This window comes from Odocoileus virginianus, chromosome 20, assembly GCF_023699985.2.
Source record: "Odocoileus virginianus isolate 20LAN1187 ecotype Illinois chromosome 20, Ovbor_1.2, whole genome shotgun sequence".
In the NCBI taxonomy this organism is placed as follows: Eukaryota; Metazoa; Chordata; class Mammalia; order Artiodactyla; family Cervidae; genus Odocoileus; species Odocoileus virginianus.
In genome coordinates, this window is record NC_069693.1 from 1,767,735 (window position 1) to 1,786,238 (window position 18,504).

Consider the following 18,504-nt stretch of genomic DNA (forward strand, 5'->3'; position numbering starts at 1 on the left):
CTATACCAAACAAAAAGGTCTTAATGACCCAGATAACCACGATGGTGTGATCACTCACCTAGAGCCAGACATCCTGGAGTGCGATGTCAAGTGGGCCTTAGGAAGCATCACTACGAACAAAACTGGTGGAGGTGAAGGAATTCCAGTTCAGTTCAGTTCAGTCACTCAGTCATGTCCAACTCTTTGCAACCCCAAGGACCACAGCACTCCAGGCTTTCCTGTCCATCACCAACTCCCGGAGTTTACTTAAATTCACATCCTTTGAGTCAGTGATGCCATCCAGCCATCTCATCCTCTGTCATTCCCTTCTCCTCCCACCTTCAATCTTTCCCAGCATCAGGGTCTTTTCAAAGTTGAACTATTTCAAATTCTAAAAGACGGTGCTGTGAAAGTGCTGCACTCAATATGCCAGCAAATTTGGAAAACTCCGCAGTGGCCACAGGACTGGAAGAGGTCAGTTTTCATTCCAATCCCAAAGAAGGGCAATGCCAAAGAATGTTCAAACTACCACACAATTGCACTTATTTCACATGTTAGCAAAGTAATGCTCGAAATTCTCCAAGCTAGATTTCAACACTATGTGAAGTGAGAACTCCCAGATGTTCAAACTGGATTTAGTAAAGGCAGAGGAACCAGAGATCAAATTGCCAACATCTGTTCGATCATAGAAAAAGCAAGAGTATTCCAGAAAAAAACATGTACTTCTGCTTCACTATGCTAAAGCCTTTGACCATGTAGATCACAATAGACTGTGGAAAATTCTTAAAAGATGGGAATACCAGACCATCTTACCTGCCTCCTCAGAAACCTGTATGAAGGTGAAGAAGCAACAGTTAGAACCAGACATGGAACATCAGACTGGTTCCAAATTGGGAAAGGAGTACATCAAGGCTGTATATAGCCCCCCCCCCATTATTTAGTTTATATACAGAGTACATGATGTGAAATGCCAAGCTGGATGAAGCACAAGCTGGAATCAAGATTGACAGGAGAAATGTCAATAACCTCAGGTATGTAAGTGACACCACTCTATGGCAGAAAGCAAAGGGGGAACTGAAGAGCCTCTTGATGAAAGTGAAAGAAGAGAGTGAAAAAGCTGGCTTGAAACTCAACATTCAAAAAACTAAGATCATGGCCTCTGGTCCCATCAATTCATGGCAAATAGATGAGGTAACAATGGAAGGACTGATGTTGAAGCTGAAACTCCAGTACTTTGGCCACCTGATGCAAAGAGCTGACTCATTTGAAAAGACCCTGATGCTGGGAAAGATTGAAGTCAGGAGAAGGGGACGACAGAGGATGAGATGGTTGGATGGCATCACTGACTCAATGAACATGAGTTTGGGTAAACTCCGGGAGTTGTAGATGGACAGGGAGGCCTGGCGTGCTGCGCCTCGGTTCGCAGAGTCAGACACGACTGAACAACCGAATTGAACTTAATAATGGAAACAGTGACAGACTTTATTTTTGGGAGGCTCCAAAATCACTGCAGTTGGTGACTGCAGCCATGAAATTAAATGACACTTGCTCCTTGGAGCAAAGGTTGAGCAACAACAACTCCTTTTGGTTATGTCCTGTACAAAGTAGGGCTTGTACCCACCACGAATCTATGAAAGGGAATACAAATGGGCATACGCTCAAGGCTGATTAACAATTATAGTTTACATAACAGCAGGCTATGTTGTTTATATCTCCCCATAATTTCACCTATGATAATTAGGTGTAGACTAGTCATAAATCCCTTATCAGCTCCTAACTGCCTAACTGCCCAACTGCCCAAGGTTACTTGGAGAAGCTCCTGTGGTCATTTTGTATCCACTGTGTGCCTAGGGCACATGTGTAGCAGTTGAAAAGTCTCTGCAGTTATTTTGTAGCATATATGTGAGTTCTCCTGGGTATGTCTGGGATGGAGTTTAGAGATCAGCTTGCATCCCTTTCAGGCAGGCCTCCCCTCAACGCTCATGTCTAACTTTCTACCCAATACAACTAACCACACCCCTCCCTGACTTTTCAGTTTTTCTTAAAACTTTTAGGGAGTTCGGGGTTTTGGGCATGAGACATCCATTTCCTTACCTGTCTCTGCAGTGAACCTTTCACTGCTCCAAAATCCTACATTTTGGTATAATTTGGCCTCACTGTTGGTGGGCCACATGGACTTGCATTGAGTAACAGAGCTGCAGATATTGTGGTGGAGGAGAAATCATAGTGAGAAACTCTGCCAGACTCTCTAAAGACCATCCTTATTGTAGATGGGCTTGTATTTCAATGTCCCTGCGCAGCTGGTGCTCCAGTATTTCATTCTCTTGAAGGACATAAAGAGGATCTTGAGGACCATAAGAAAGTGGTTTCCTTAGAGTGAACCAATTATACGTTACCAAGTTTCCTTTGCCAGTGCTATGCCCAATATAAAAAACCTGGTGATGAAGCAAAGACTGAGTTCTGAATGTAGGTGATGACGTGGTCAAGGATCCCAAAAATCAAAAAACACAGCAGCATATACCCAACTCAATATGGCCTTGGCACCTGGCAAAGGAGTTTTATCATCAAAGGAGTACCAGCTTTGGCATCCCACGAAGGGGAGATGTTTTTATCTTTATCTCAAGAATGGACAGTCTTTACTTCTGGTCAGTGTGTTCTTTTCTTTAATAACTAATGCAGATATGCAGTGCATATTCGATAGGCCACAAACAGGCTGTTTTGATTAGCCTAAAGTCCAAGTTAAATTTTTGTGTAAGCCAGAATGACCTTCCCGTAACTTCAGTCGGTTCAGTTCAGTTGCTCAGCTGTGTCCCTTTGTGACTCCTTGGAGTGCAGCACTCCATGCTTCCCTGTCCATCTCATACCTTAGTAAATGGAAATTTCTCTGGTCACTTTTCTCTTCAGATATTTTTATGATACCTAAAATGAATTGAATACATCTGTGTATACAGAGTGAGAAATATTTCTGTAATGGGGTAGGGCAGGCCCTAGCTAAAGCAGCCCCACTTAGCCATTGGTTTCAGGGGTGCAGTGAACCCCTCCACCTCTTCTGCATAAAAGTGACCTGAGTCCAGACTGAGGGAAGATGGTTTTTTTGAGATGCCAGCCTGCTATCTTCTGGGTCTGCTAGCTTTCCGAATAAAGTCGTCATTCCTTGTTCCAACAATGTCTTCGTTGTCTTCCAGTTTATTGGCCTGTAATACAGTGAGCAGAGCAAGCTTGGGCCCCATAACATGTCTTATAAAAAAGTGTTACTCACTGGGTTAGACACAAAAACTAATTGTAATGGCAGGACAAATATTTTCCAAAGTAACCAGAGACACCAGAATTGTCCACCTGTTTGATAGCACCCCAAATCCCTACTGCACTTTCATGTCATGGTGGTCATGTCTGGAGTCTCTGTTGCTCTTGTTTCTGACTAAATCCTGAGGCCCACAGAAGCAATCCTAGCGCTTCACAATCTGGGTATACATTTGATAACAACATTTCATATATTAGCTTCCCACTGTAGAGGTCTGATTTGTGTTAGCATCTGGTGTGTTCATTTGATTTTTCTGATGAGCATTCTCCATGTTGCTCAGTCGTGTCTGACTTTTTTGCAACCCCATGGACTGCACCATGCCAGGCTTTCCTGTCCATCCCCAATTCCCAGAGCTTGCTCAAACCCATGTCCATTGAGTCGGTGGTGCCATCCAACCATCTCATCCTCTGTCGTCCCATTCTTCTCCCGCCTTCAATCTTTCCCAGCATTAAGGTCTTTTCCAGTGAGTCAGTTCTTCACATCAGGTGGCCAAAGGATTGGAGTTTCAGTTTCAGCATCGGTCCTTCCAATGAATATTCAGGACTGATTTCCTTTACTCCAAAATCACTGCAGATGGTGACTGCTACCATGAAATTAAAAGATGCTTACTCCTTGGAAGGAAAGTTATGACCAACCTAGACAGCATATTAAAAAGCAGAGACATTACTTTGCCAACGAAGGTCCGTCTAGACAATGCTATGGTTTTTCCAGTTGTCATGTATGGATGTGAGAGTTGAACTGTAAAGAAAGCTTATAACCAAAGAATTGATGCTTTTGAACTGTGGTGTTGGAGGAGACTCTTGAGAGTCCCTTGGACTGCAAGGAGATCCAACCAGCCCATCCTAAAGGAGATCAGTCCTGGGTGTTCATTGGAAGGACTGATGTTGAAGCTGAAACTCCGGTGCTTTGGCCACCTGATGTGAAGAGCTCAGGTGAAAAGCTGAGAGCTCATTTGAAAAGACCCTGATACTGGGCATGATTGAGGGCAGGAGAAGGGGATGACAGAGGATGAGATGGTTGGATGGCATCACCGACTCAATGGACATAAGTTTGGGTAAACTCCGGGAGTTGGTGATGGACAGGGAGGCGTGGCATGCTGCAGTCCATGGGGTTGTGAAGAGTTGGGCACTGAGCGACTGAACTGAACTAGTTGGATCTCCTTGCAGTCCAAGGGTCTCTCAAGCGTCTTCTCCAACACCACAGTTCAAAAGCATCAATTCTTCGGCGCTCAGCTTTCTTTATAGTTCAATTCTCACATCCATACATGACTACTGAACGTTTCTGTGTTGCGTTATAGAATACACTCCCTGGAAACATAGGAGTGCCTCCTTTAAGAGCATGCAACGCTTTGCCTAATCCTCAAACTGAAAGAAACCTTTTCTACGCGGTGTTAGCTAGGTAGCTCCACTTGTGACCTGGAGGTGGCGCCAATGCCCCACTTCATCGTTGGTGCTGTGGGAACTACATTACCCAGGAGCCTCGGCAGCTCTGGGCCAATGAAGCCCCAAGAAAGAGGAGTTTCCGTTCACAGGGACGATGCCTGGGCGGGACTTCCTATTCTCGTTTTGGGCGGACGTATTGTTTGCTTTCGGATTAGTCCGCCAGGTCCGTCTCCAGAAGGCTACGTCACACACGAGGTGACGCGCCGCGGAAAACGTGAGCGGCGTTGTTGCTGTAGAGAGAGGCGGACTTGAGGATTGGTAGTGGCGGTGCTCGGGTGACCGGGCCGCCGGAGCCCGCGACCTAGCACCTGTCGCTCTGTAGCTGCTCGTCTTCCCCAGTCCTCGGGTGCCGATGGCCGCCGCCGTGCTGACGGACCCGGCGCAGGTGGGTGCTGCGCCCCCGGGTCCTCCCTCCTCCTCCGTCTCTGAATCCTAAAGCCTCGAAAGAAGGAAGCCTCAGAGCCCCAGCTGTGGGGCCCTGTGTTCCGACTGTGGGGGCGCTCTTGGGCGGACATTTCTGACAGCCCGCGTGATGGGATGACAGGACTTTACAGAAGGTGGGGCCGGAATGTGCAGAGCGTTTGGGAAACCTGGAGTCTGAGTCTTTGGTGTCTGAAAAGATCAGAGGGTCTGAGCAGCTGTGCGTTCGTTCTGAAGGTGATGGGGGCACGGAAGGTTCTAAACAAAGAGACCACCAAAGATGGTTTAAAATGTAGACTGTCCAGATGTGAACAGACTTGACATGAGAGTGCGGACAGTGGAGCCCAGCAATGTTGAGGGATAGTGCAAGGCCACGCAGTTGTTAGATGGCCCTGAGGACTGCGGCACACAGGGCAGACTGTCAGCCCCAGGTCCTTGTGGCGAGCAGCAGCAGGAGAGAGGCCTGAGGCTCTCTTGGGGCTCTTTCGTGGTTGCTTCTTTCTCACAGTCTCCCTGTACCTACCGGTTCTCCGACCTCAGAATTAATTATGGGATTTATACAGGTGAGACAGGATGTCCAGTCTCTTATCTATTCCACCTTCACCCTCACCCATCAGGGTTCCAGGATTGTGATGTCATAGAACACTTTACCTTGTACTCCCAGCTCTTGAGTCTGAAGACCCCTGAGAAACACCAAGCTCAGAGTTTTCTCAGTCCAGTTCAGGGGTTATATGGCAGCGCTCTGACTCCTGGTGGCCATTGGAATAAGGTGTGGCAGTTTTTCCAGGCACAGGAACCAGCATACCTGATGGTGAGATTGAATTGGGAGTTTAAAAAAAAAAAACAAAAAAAACTACAGATCTTTAACAAGTCTGGTAGCAGGAGTCAGGCCTGAAGTGGCCAACTGAGCAGCTAGGCCTCTGTTCTGAGGGTGCTGTCGCCATGGCAGGTGTGGAGCAGAGGAGGGAGGTGATCTGATCTGATCTCGGTTTTCACAGCTTCCCTGTAGATTCCAGGTTTGATCCCTGGGTTCGGAAGATCCCTTGGAGAAGGAAATGGCAATCCACTCCAGTGTTCTTGCTTGGGAAATCCCATGGACAGAGGAGCCTGGAGGGCTGCAATCCATGCGGTCGTAAAGAGTTGGGCACACCTTAGTGACTGTACAGCAAGAACGACAATTCTGAATTTCAAGTGGAGAACAGGCTGTGTGGTGAGGGTTGAGGACATTAGGATAGAGGTGAGGAGAAAGACTGGGGAGAAGGCTGCTTCTGTATTCCAGGCAAGTTGTAATAATGGTTGGGGCAGAGGGGTCTCTGTGTAGATGGAAGCATTTGGGTCAGATTTTCTGTGTAGGAAAGAGACAGCCCCAAGGTGTTAGGCCATATCAGTCAGAAGGGTAGAAGCTCCATCAGCTGAGGTGGGCAAGTTAGTGGTAGAAGTAACTCTGCCTATGGGTATCAGTAGTTTATTTGTGGCCATGTGGAGAGTCTGAGATGTGCCAGAGAACCCTTGGGGTATCCAGTGAGCTGCTGGACACAGGGCTGAAGTTATATGGAGGGGTTCAGGAGAAAGACATCCAAAAAGTAGAAGATGGCATGTATATAGGTTGACAAGGGAGAAACTACAGCAACAGAACAGTACCCTCCTGCCACATCCAGCACAGCTGGTGAGAAAGACCTGATACAGCAAGCATGTAAGGAAAAAACAGACACATATAATTTGGCAAGTGGGGAGTCAGGGCACCCTCCTGCTCTCCATGACAGGAAGACAAAATGGCTCCTTTCAGCCGGCACTTTTATTGGCAGAAGTCACATGAGATCATTAGAGAATAGCTATACTGGGGAGTTTGATCAGTGCACCATAAACGGGGAGTAAAGTTATGGCTCTGCTGTTGGTTAGGAACATCTTGGTTTGTTCCATGGGGATGGACTCGGGCAGGCAGTGAAGCAGAGCAGAGAGCACTTCCCACCCTAAGAATGTCCATTTGGCATACTTACTAGGACAGTCAGGAGGGCACAGTTTGCCGCACCCTGGAGTCATGGGGCAGGTGCTGATCCCTGCGCCAAGCTGCAACATCCTCCTGCTGTCTCCCGGGAATGGTTGCCTGGTAACGGATACTCAGTAACAGGTGCCTGCAAATGGCTGCGCACCAGCTCCGCACCTATATTATGCGTCGATTTCCTCAAGGTTTGGTGGTATGTGAACTACATTACCCAGCAGGCTCTGCTCTCTGTGGGGCAGTTACTGAGCTAGGAAGGTGATGGTGGAGGCCAACAACTGGGTAAGGGGCCAGAGCTGTGAGAGAGTGATCCAGAAGAGCATGTGATGTGGAAAAGGAGTGTGAATTGATGGCCCTTGGGCCCTGGTTTGGGGGACTTAAGGGAAAAAGATGAGCCTAACTTTGGTTGTCTGCTAATCATTTTTTTTTTCCCCATTTTTTGTCTGGTAATCATGATTTTAGCAGCTTTCAAAGAACTGGCTGGAAGGAGGTGGGTGGGAGTGCTGTGCCCCATGCCAGCCCCAGAGTTTAGACAGGCCTTTCTGCCCCAACTGCCTGTTGTTGCTGTGGGTGGACACAGTGATCAACGGGACCCTGAGGAGAGAGCAGACATACATGGCACCTGGTGCTGGTGTTTCCCTTGCGTTGAGGAGCTGGGTGGGTAGGAATGGTCAGGGGAGTTCTGTGGGGCAGATGGGGTCCTTGGGAAGGAGACTGCTCACAGACTGCTCTCTCCATTGTGGCAGGGAAATGTGACCTTTGAGGATGTGTTCGTGTCCTTCTCCCAGGAGGAGTGGGGGCTCCTTGATGAGGCTCAGAGGCTCCTGTACCGTGAAGTGATGCTGGAGAACTTTGCACTGATGGCCTCACTGGGTAAGGCCCTCTTGTCCCCTGCAGTGCCTGGACTGGGCTCTCCCTCTTCCCTGTTTCCTAGATCAGAACCATAGGCAGTACCACCACCCGCCCTGGAGTAGATGCCGTGGGTGCCAGGTGTGAACTGTGGGCTCTAGCACCTCTGGTTTCTGAGTAGTCTCACTACCTGCTGCCCCGAAGGCTTGCATGGAGGAGTGCAGGCATGATGTGTCCATTTGTTACCCAGTGGATCATGTCTGATTTGTGCTCTCTCAGACTGGGTGCCTCTGTCCAGATCCACGGCACTCTTGTGCCCCAGGTTGTGCCCCCTTCCTCTAGCTGACATTTCTCATAGCCTACCTGTATCAGGAATCCCAAGGACCCAGTACAATCATTCCTTGTTGGGACCACTAGGTTATTCCTGCAGTACAATACTTCAGAGTTATTTTCATGATATTTAGGTTTCTTCTCTGAGGGGTGGGTCACCCACACCTGTGCTGGCCATTTACCTGTCCTGTCTTTTCCTTAGGATACACATCTTCCGTGGCCCATGGGGTTTCCCCACAGGAGCTGGGCAGGGAGCCCTGGGTCTCTGACGGGGCCGACACGACTCCAGCCCTGACCAGAGAGGCTCAGAGTGCAGGTGCCCCTGGTGAGTGGGAGCTGGGGAAAGTGCGATGTCGGGCTGGGTTCTGGTCAGTCTCCAGCCTCTCGGTGCCACTGCCCACACTTCGTTCCTGTCTTTACTGCCCTGTCTGCACACACCGTTTCTGCTGTGACCTTTGGCAGTTCCTCGCCTCTGCCCACGTCTCAGCTGTCCCTCTCCACTGCCGCCTCTGTACTGCTCTCCAACACCGGCTTATATGCTTTGTGTGTCGTGAGAGGTGCACATACTTCAAATAATTGTTAAATACCAGCTATTCTGTTCGTTTGTAGCTGTTTAGCAAGCACACTGTTCTTCTGCACGTCTCCCCAGCCGCCAAGGCCTTCCTACAATGCATTTGTGGATGATTTCATTGGGGACCCTGGCTCTTTCTGGGCTGTTCCTCAGATCTGTGTCCTCTCCCCATCAAGGCCTCTTCCAGCCTGTGACATTTAGATGCCAAAGACTGTGGAGCAGCCCTTTCCCCAACTTGCACCCTGGCCTTTTGTCCTGATGGCAGACCTCAGTCTTAGTTTTGATAAACACACATTTGTATTAACTGCCCCTTTCCCACCAGTGTCACTGTGTACTTTACCAGCATTTGTCTGCTTTCAGGTTGTTGGCATGGAATGGAGGAGGATGAGATCCGTTTTGAGCAGAGCATTTCTGTAAAAAGAGTGTCTCAGGGCATGATTCTTAAGACAATTCCATCTTCCCAGAAGGCCCACCCCTGTGAGACATGTGGCCCGATCTTGAGAGATGTTCTGCATATGGCTAAGCATCAGGAAACACGTCCTGGGCAGAAACCATACCTGTCTGTGGCATGTGGGAAACAGCTGTGGTTCAGTGCAAACTTCACCCTCCACAATCAGCACAGTGGAGAGAAACCCCGCAGAAGGGACATGCACAGGGCCCTTCTTGTGAGCAGCTGCCCTGTCCAGTTGTCGGAGACATCCTTTACCACGGGGGAGGGTTGTGAGGATTTCCCAACCGGCTCAAGCGTGTTTCAGCACCATTACCCTCTTAGCAAGTGGAAGCCACAAAGTGACACCCACTGTGCAGAGGTCTTTCACAGTGGACAAAAGCATTATGAGTGCAGCGAATGTGGGAAGGCCTTCAGCCGCAAAGACTCACTTGTTCAACACCAGAGAGTCCACACTGGAGAGAGGCCTTACAAGTGCAGCGAATGTGGGAAAACCTTTAGCCGCAAACCCATACTTGCACAGCACCAGAGGATCCACACTGGAGAGATGCCTTATGAGTGTGGCATATGTGGGAAAGTTTTTAATCATAGCTCTAATCTCATTGTACACCAGAGAGTCCACACTGGAGCACGGCCTTACAAGTGCAGCGAATGTGGAAAAGCCTACAGTCACAAATCCACACTTGTTCAGCATGAGAGCATCCACACTGGAGAAAGGCCTTATGAGTGCAGCGAATGTGGGAAATACTTCGGCCACAAATACAGACTCATTAAACACTGGAGTGTTCATACTGGGGCACGGCCTTATGAGTGCATTGCATGTGGGAAGTTTTTCAGCCAAAGCTCCGATCTTATTGCCCACCAGAGAGTTCACAATGGTGAGAAGCCGTATGTGTGCAGTGAGTGTGGAAAAGCCTTTAGCCACAAACATGTGCTTATCCAGCACCTTAGAATCCACACTGGAGAAAGGCCGTATAAATGCAGTGAGTGTGGGAAAGCCTTCAGGCAAAGGGCTTCCCTCATCAGACATTGGAAGGTTCATGCTGGAGAAAGGTCTTAGGAGAGCAGGAAATACTCTGTCTTATTCAACATAGTGGGTGACACCAGAGAGAGGCTCCGAGAGGAGCCTTCGTGAGTAGCCGTAAGCTGGAAGATGAGCCTCTTGTTTGAACTCCCACCCTGAGGAGATTCTTCTGTGTGCCAGCTCTGTGGGAAGCGTTCTGAGGCAGTTTTGCACTTTGTAACATGCCTTGGCCACTGTGAAAGGCCTCTGTATGCTTGCCAAAAGTGTGTCACTGCCAGCGTCTGAAAGAAGCCATACATCTGTGCAACAGCAGGGCCCCACACTGTGCGTATGTCACCCCAGATGCTTTGATGGGCAAGATCTCTGCTCTTCCTGTCTTCCCTAGAGGGCACCATCGGTAGCCTGACGCTATTGATGATCTTCATTCCTTCCTGCTCCCTACTGGTGGAAGCATGGGTGTGACCCAGTTTGGGTCAGAAGAATGCAAGCTCAGTTCTGCTGGTTGCCCGCAGAGATGTCCATTTATCAGACTGTGTTGGTCTCTTGTGACCCTTGTGATGAGTTTGACCAGCCCCTGAGTCACCTGACCTGGAAACTTGTCTGCCTCATATTGTTCTGGTTTTGCAACACATGCCTTAGTTTCTAAGCTATCTTTACTCCTGGGAATTTTGTTCACTCTCTGGGTTGAGTTGAGAACAGAATTGGGCTTGCCAGCCTGAAAGAATAAACAGCTTGTGTGAGCGCCAACTGTTGAGTCTCAGTGGTATTTGCAGAATGGTGAAGAAAGAACAGCTCTTATTCTAGTTTCAGCCTAATTTACATCGCTGCTCAAGGCCTCCTGGGAAAGAATACCAGGCTTTGCAGGCTAATTGTGTGTCCTGTATGCTGAGATGATTTGTGTGACCAAGGTCTCCTTGAGCAAGTTGTCAAGGTCTTGTCAACCTCTGATGTATGTGGGAGCAGCATGAATTGGATCCCTTGTTCCCAGGGAATGTTTCAGAATTTGATTCCCTGGGACCTGCTGACATTCCTGACATCTATTATTTGGTAAGCTGTTATTTGGTAGGCAGATGTCACTGTCACCTACAAGGACCAGTTAGGAATCATAATTGATAGACACTGATTAATAGGAAGTTGGGAGACCATAGCCAATTACAGGGAATGTAACTCTTTTAAAGGTTACACAACCACAAACCTGTCCATCACTGTGACTTTGGTATGAGGGTTTATGGAAATTCTCAGGACTCTCGTATTTGTGTCTCATGATCTTACGGCGATGGTTACTGTCTAAAATACAATGAAAATATTCTGTAATTACACATCTACAGTGTATAATTTGATGTTTTTATGTGTGTGTTAACTCATGGATTATAGTCTTCCAGGCTTCTGTCCTCCTATCCATGGGATTTTCTAGGCCAGAATACTGGAGTGGGTTGCCATTTCCTTCTCCAGGGGATCTTCATGACCCAGGGATCAAATCCCTGAACCCCCGTTGGATTCTTTACCATTGAGTTTTGATACATGTTTGCACCTTTGAAACCAAGTTTCCTGATTCCTTTTGGATTATCTCTTCCCCTCACTCTTGCTAGGCAACCACTTATCTTGCTTTCTGTCACTATAGATTTGCTTTCATTTCTTAGAATTTTAAATGTGTGAGTATAGAATAAGTTAAAATGTATTTTTGTGTTTCTGGCCTTTTAAACTGCATAATTATTTTGTGATTTATCAATGTTCTGTGTATCAGTTCATTCTTTTTCATCCATAATTTTGCTTAAAGTATTCCACTTTAGAGAAATAGTTCCAAAGCAAGTGACCCAGGAGAGAACTCACAAAGACAAAGCTACAGTTTCTGTTATGACCTTAACCTGGAAGTGATGTGCCACTGTTTCTGACTTATTCTATGGATAACACAGACTAATCCTGGTACACAGTGCAAGGGGACTCACTTTACAACAGTGAGAATGCAACGTGGTAGGTATTTGTGGGAACATTTCTTGGATACTGGTGACCACAATCATAGTTGTTTTTCTTTTTTTACCTTAGTGTATAGCCTTTTAATGAGGAATTATATTGACTGATTTCAAAAGTTAAACCAACCTTGCATTTCTGAGGTAAACCCCATTTGATCATGATGCACTACTCTATGCATGGTTCAGTTTTATACGCTGGTTTTCTTTTTTGTTGTTGAAGATTTTTGTATTTATGCTCATGAGAGCTGTTAGTCTCTCTCTCTCTCTTTTTTTTTTTTTTTTGGTTCTGATATTTTTAATGCTTGGGTTTGGTTGCTATCAGTATAATTTTGGGTTTGCAGAATAAGTTGGTTTACTATCTCCTGCTGTTTAATTTTCTGGACAAGTTTGTGAAGAATTTACAGTATTTCTCTTTGTTTGATAGAATTCACCAGTAAAGTATGTAGGCCTGGAGTCTATTTTGTGGAAAAGTTTCTAACTGTAAAATTCCATAGTAAACCTGTGCTGTGCTTAGTCACTCAGTGGTGTCCAACTCTCCCTCTGTAGACCACCAGGCTCCTCTGTCCATGGGATTTTCCAGGCAAGAATACTGGAGTGTGTGGCCATTTCCTGTTCCAGAGGATCTTCCAAACCCAGGAACTGAACTTGCTTCTTAGCTGTGTAGTGAAGTCGCTCAGTCATGTCTGACTCTTTGCGACCCCACGGACTGTAGCCTACCAGGCTCCTCTGTCCATGGGATTTTCCAGGCAAGAGTATTGGAGTGGGTTGCCATTTCCTGTTCCAGAGGATCTTCCAAACCCAGGAATTGAACTTGCTTCTTAGCTGTGTAGTGAAGTCGCTCAGTCATGTCTGACTCTTTGTGACCCCATGGACTGTAGCCTACCAGGCTCCTCTGTCCATGGGATCTTCCAGGCAAGAGTACTGGAGTGGGTTGCCATTTCCTGCTCCAGAGGATCTTCCAAACCCAGGAATTGAACTTGCTTCTTAGCTGTGTAGTGAAGTCGCTCAGTCATGTCTGACTCTTTGTGACCCCATGGACTGTAGCCTACCAGGCTCCTCTGTCCATGGGATCTTCCAGGCAAGAGTACTGGAGTGGGTTGCCATTTCCTTCTCCAGGGGATCTTGCCTCTCTTGCGTCTCCTGACTTGGCAGGCAGATTGCTTACCACTAGCGCCACCTGGGAAGCCATAGTGAACCTAGGTTTATAGAATTTACCCTCTTTCCCCTCCCTCCACACACACACCTATACACACTGAGTTTTGGTAGTTTGTATCTTTCTCGTGAAGTTTTTTATTTAAGTACTCAAAATTTTCAAGCTATTCTCTTATTCTTTTAGTACCTGTAGAATCCGTAGTGGTGCTTTCTCTCTTATTTTTATACTGATGATATCTGTAATTTTTTTTCTTTATAGTGATTTATCAGCTTTATTGATCTTCTTGACTTCACTGATTTTTCCCTTTTGTGTTCCCTCATTTTGACTTTACTGTTACCTTTTGCTTTCATTATCTTTCCTTTCTCTTCTGCTACTTTTTAGCACAGAAGCTGAGTTCCTTCATTTGAAACCTTTGGGCTTTTTGCTAATATAGGTGCTGAATACTAAGAATCACTCTGTAACAACTGCTTTAGTTACCTCCCACAAAACTTAATATGTTGTATTTTCATTTAAATTATTTTTAAACCTTTTCCAGTTTTGTTTTAAATTTCTTCTGACACACAGTTCTTTTAGAAGTATGTTATTTGGGGTTTTCTTTTTGGAAATTGATTTCTAACTTAATTCATTATGGTCAAAGTATACACATTATGACTTGAATTATTTACATTTATAGGTATTTGCTTTATGGCCCAGAATATGGGTTATCCTGTGTTTCATGTTAACTTGAAATAAATGTATATTGTTTCTTGTTTGGTGGAGAGTCTACAAATGTCATCTCAAGTTAATGTAACTAATAATGTCTAAGTTTTCTGTATCCTTACTAATGGGATGGGCACTGCTCTGTCAATTATTTGAATGGGGTTGTTGACATCTCTGACTCTAAAAGTGGATTTTCCTATTTTTCTGTTTAGTTCTATCATGTTTTTCTTTGTGCTGTTAATTTTTATTCTATTTTTGTTTTTTTATTTGCTTTGTGTCTTTTTATTAGGTGGATAAACATTTCCTATTGTTATGTCCACTTAATTAGACCTTTTTAGCATTAAGAAAAGGCCCTCTTGGGACTTCCCTGGTAGTCCAGTGGTTAAGACTCTGTATACATACCGCGTGCTAGCTGATGGTGCCACTGGAGCACCATTAGACTGTACTCCCAATGCAGGGGCCTCGGTTCAGTCCCTGGTCAGGGAACTAGATCCCGCATGCCACAACTAAAGCCTGGGGTCCTCTTTATCTATGGTGATATTCTTTGACCTAAAATCCACCTTGTCACACACTGTTAACATTGTGTAGTTTTGATTCAGTACTCATTTTGCCTTTTTGAGTGAGTGGAAGTCACTCAGTCATGCCCGACTCTTTGCAACCCCATGGACTATACAGTCCATGGAATTCTCCAGGCCAGAATAGTGGAGTGGATAGCCATTCCCTTCTCCAGGGGATCTTCCCAACCCAGAGATTGAACCCAGCTCTTCCACATTGCAGGCAGATTCTTTACCAGCTGAGCCACAGGGAAGTCCTTTGCCTTTTTGGGTACTGAAAATATCTGCTTATCAGTAGATATTCTTTGTATATTTTTATGGTTTTTTTAATGTGGACTGTTTTCTGAAAGTCTTTTTTGATTTGTTACAATATTGTTTCTGTTGTATGTTGTTGTTGTTTTTTCTTTTTTTTTTTACCATGAGGCATGTGGGATCTTAGCTCCCTGACTGGGGATCAAACCTGCACCCTCTTCATTGGAGGGCGAAGTCTAAACCACTGGACTACCAGGGAAGTCCCAGAGATATTCTCAATATTTTATATGTTTAAGTTCCTTAGAAAGAGTATGATCTTTTGGGATCTTGATTCCAAACATTTTTAGGTTGAATTATTGCAACATTCATTTTAAGGCTATTTTCTCAGCCTCTGCTGAGACACAAGTCATTCTGTATTTTCTGCCTTATGCTTCCTAAGCTTTCTGACTTAAACTGGTTGGAATGGTGCTATTCTGTTCTCTACATTAGCCTTGGAAATTATTTAATTGAATCCTTTTGGATGTTTCTTACCCAACCTCTGGTCCTTCCCTACCTATATATGCAGATTTGTACTGAGCTGAATACTTGAAGATGACCCTCTGTATGTGTCTCTCTTGTCCTGTGCTCTATTGGACTCCAAACACCTTAGCAGGCCCAGATTGTAAGTTCTTTCTCATATCAGGATGATTTTGGGGGTCTCCCTGGTCTCAGCATTTTTGTATTAGGGCCTGGGAACTTCCTTTCATGGAAACCTGAGATGGCCACAGGGCTCATATCATTTATTTGCTCTCTTTCTCATAGGTCCCTGGTATTTTTTCCAGTATATTAAGAATCAATTTCATGTACTTTATTTTCTTTTTTTTCAAGAAAGTCTATGAATCCTCCTAAAGCAGATACTTTGAATAAAATGGTAGAATTGATAACACCTTCAATTACATCAGAAAAAAAAAGAGAAATCACATGTTTATAAATGTAAGCAAGGAAAGAAGGTATAGCACTAGATACCTTTGAGACATAATGGATAATGTGTGATTATTTTATCTTTTGACTGCGCCATGTGGCATGTGGGATATTAGTTCCCTAAGAGCAAAACCAAGTAATGAAATATATCACTGTGTGAGTGTAGATGCAAAAAAAAAAAAACCCTTAACAGAATTTTAGAGAAATATGTGTGTGTATTTATATATGACATATTTTGAATCGTTAAGCCAGTTTTACACTCCTGATGATGATTATAACCTAGTGAGGTTGATCATGAATATAAGGTTGGTTTAGGGGCTTCCCTGGTGTCTCAGCTCTAAAGAATCTGCCTGCAATGTAGGGAACATGGGTTTGATCCCTGGGTCATGAAGATCCCCTGGAGGAGGGCATGGCAACCAGTATTCTTGCCTGGAGAATCCCATGGACAGAGGAGCCTTGCAGGCTACTGTCCATGGGGTGGCAAAGAGTCAGATCTGACTGAAGTGACTTGGCATGCACGCACACAAGGTTGGTTTAACAATTGAACATATATTTAATCCATATTAACTAGAAGATGTGGTATAATGAATATATCTGGTCTTTGTCCCAGGTTCCTGTCACAGAGCTTGAGAAATCATGAAATTCCTGGTATGATAGGAGTCTTTCTGGTGCTAATGGAGTGACTCTTGATAAGCCCCTAGAAAGTTTCAGGATGAGGACTGGTTACCAGAAAGACCAATTGTATGATTAAAAGTTTGAAACTGAGCCAGACAGACCTGTTGGGAGAGAAAAGGGTCTAAATGTTTTGTTCTGGCATGTGACCATGATCTAATCAGTGTGTCTCTGTAATCAAATTCTGATCCAAACACTGGATGGACAACAAGACTGGATGGGGTTGAGTGGTATGTCTGTACTCCCCAGAGATAGGTCATGGAAACTTCACACTTGGGACCTGCTCATACCTTGCCCTTGCATTCGTTCCATTGGCTGTTCCTGAGCTGTATTCTTGATAACAAAACTGGAATTATAGTATAGCACTCTTAGTCCTCTGAGCCATTCTAGCCAATTCTTGAACCTGAGGGGATCATGAGAACTCCTGAAATTATAGCCAGCTGGCCAGAAGTGCAGTTGGGCAATGTGACTTGAAACTTGTGGAGGACTGAACACTTAAAGCTGTGGAGACTGACAAACTGGGTAGTTGGTGTCAGAAAATTGATGTCAGAACCAATTTCCTTAACCTAACCTAATGCTAACCTGGTAGCACTAGAAACCGAAAGCTGACATTACACTGAATGGGAAAAGTTTGGATGCTTTCCCCCTGATACCAGGAATAAGGAGGAATGTCCACTCTGACAGCTTCTATGTAATGTTGCACTGAGAGTCTGTTCTGGTGACATAAGAAAATTAAAGAGAATAAATGATGTGCAAATTGTAAAGGAAGAACCAAAGTCGCTATTATTCACAGATGACATGCTTATCTATTTAGAAAACCCTTTACTGTATATTAAAAAAAAAAAGATCTAATTGACTAGTCAAGGTTCCAGGATAAAAAGTCAATATACAATAAATGTTTGGAAATTGAAAAACTATACTGCTTACTATAGCATCAATATATGAAATATATAGGAATGTATGAAACAAAATACTTTCAACAAGTACAAAGCAAATTCACAAACTTCACTGAGACATAAGCATGTTTCTGAACCTAAGGACTTAGTATTTTACTTTATTCTCCTGTAACTGTGCTGTTGCTTCACACAGCTATCAAATTCCCGGTGACTTCGGTAGAAATTGACAAAAAGATTCTAAAATTCATATGAAAGTTCAAAAAGCCTAACATACTCAAATTTTGGAAAGAACACAAATTTTAGAGGTTTTAGTTTGATTTTAAGAATCAATTACAGAATTACTGTAGAGCTTTACTAACAAAAGTATACTATTGTTGAAAGGATAGACAAAATATATAGAGTACAGAAATAGACCCACACCTGTACTGTCTATTTTCAATAAAATTGCCAATGTATTTTAAGACTAAATATTTTCAACAAAATGCTCTAAGATAACATCCATGTGAAAAATAAAGTAACAGAAACCCTCAACATCTCGTCATTTAGTAATTAATCTGAAATTCGTAACCTTGAATGGCTGAAACACAAACTGTACATCTCATAGGAGATATGAATGAGGAGCACTCATTGAACATGGGTTAAACAAAGACTTTTTTTAACCAGACGTAAAAACCAAAACCCAAATAATAAATTGAGACTTACTCAAAATTAAAAATCTTTGCTATTAAAAAGACCCATTTGTGAAAGTTAAGGGAATACCCTGGTGGTCCAGTGGGTAAGATTCAGTGTTTTCATTGCGGTGGCCTGGGTTCAATCCCTGATTGGGGAACTAAGATCCTACAAGCCATACGGTGGGGCCAGAAAAAGGAAAGAAGAAAGTTTAAGGTATAAACCAAACTTCATCTGATTAATATCTGGTGTCCAGAATTTTAAAATAACCTTTACAAGAATAAGGAAAACTGATTTTTAAAAAATAACTTGAATA

At 44.6% G+C, this 18,504-nt stretch overlaps 1 protein-coding gene across 5 annotated transcripts in view; it reads left to right on the plus strand.

Annotated features, from left to right (window-relative positions):
- The window catches only part of LOC110137814 (zinc finger protein 772-like), a 35,015-nt gene that overhangs the window by 1,939 nt on the left and 14,572 nt on the right, over positions 1-18,504 (plus strand). The window contains exons 1-4 of one of the 5 annotated variants that reach the window (XM_070451687.1): positions 4,502-5,107; positions 7,888-8,014; positions 8,523-8,645; positions 9,252-11,110. In XM_070451687.1, coding sequence (XP_070307788.1) covers positions 5,075-5,107; positions 7,888-8,014; positions 8,523-8,645; positions 9,252-10,399 — 1,431 coding nt within the window. In that variant the 5' untranslated portion in view covers positions 4,502-5,074 and the 3' untranslated portion in view covers positions 10,400-11,110. The other 4 variants (XM_070451688.1, XM_070451690.1, XM_070451689.1 and 1 more) reach the window with 4 other exon arrangements.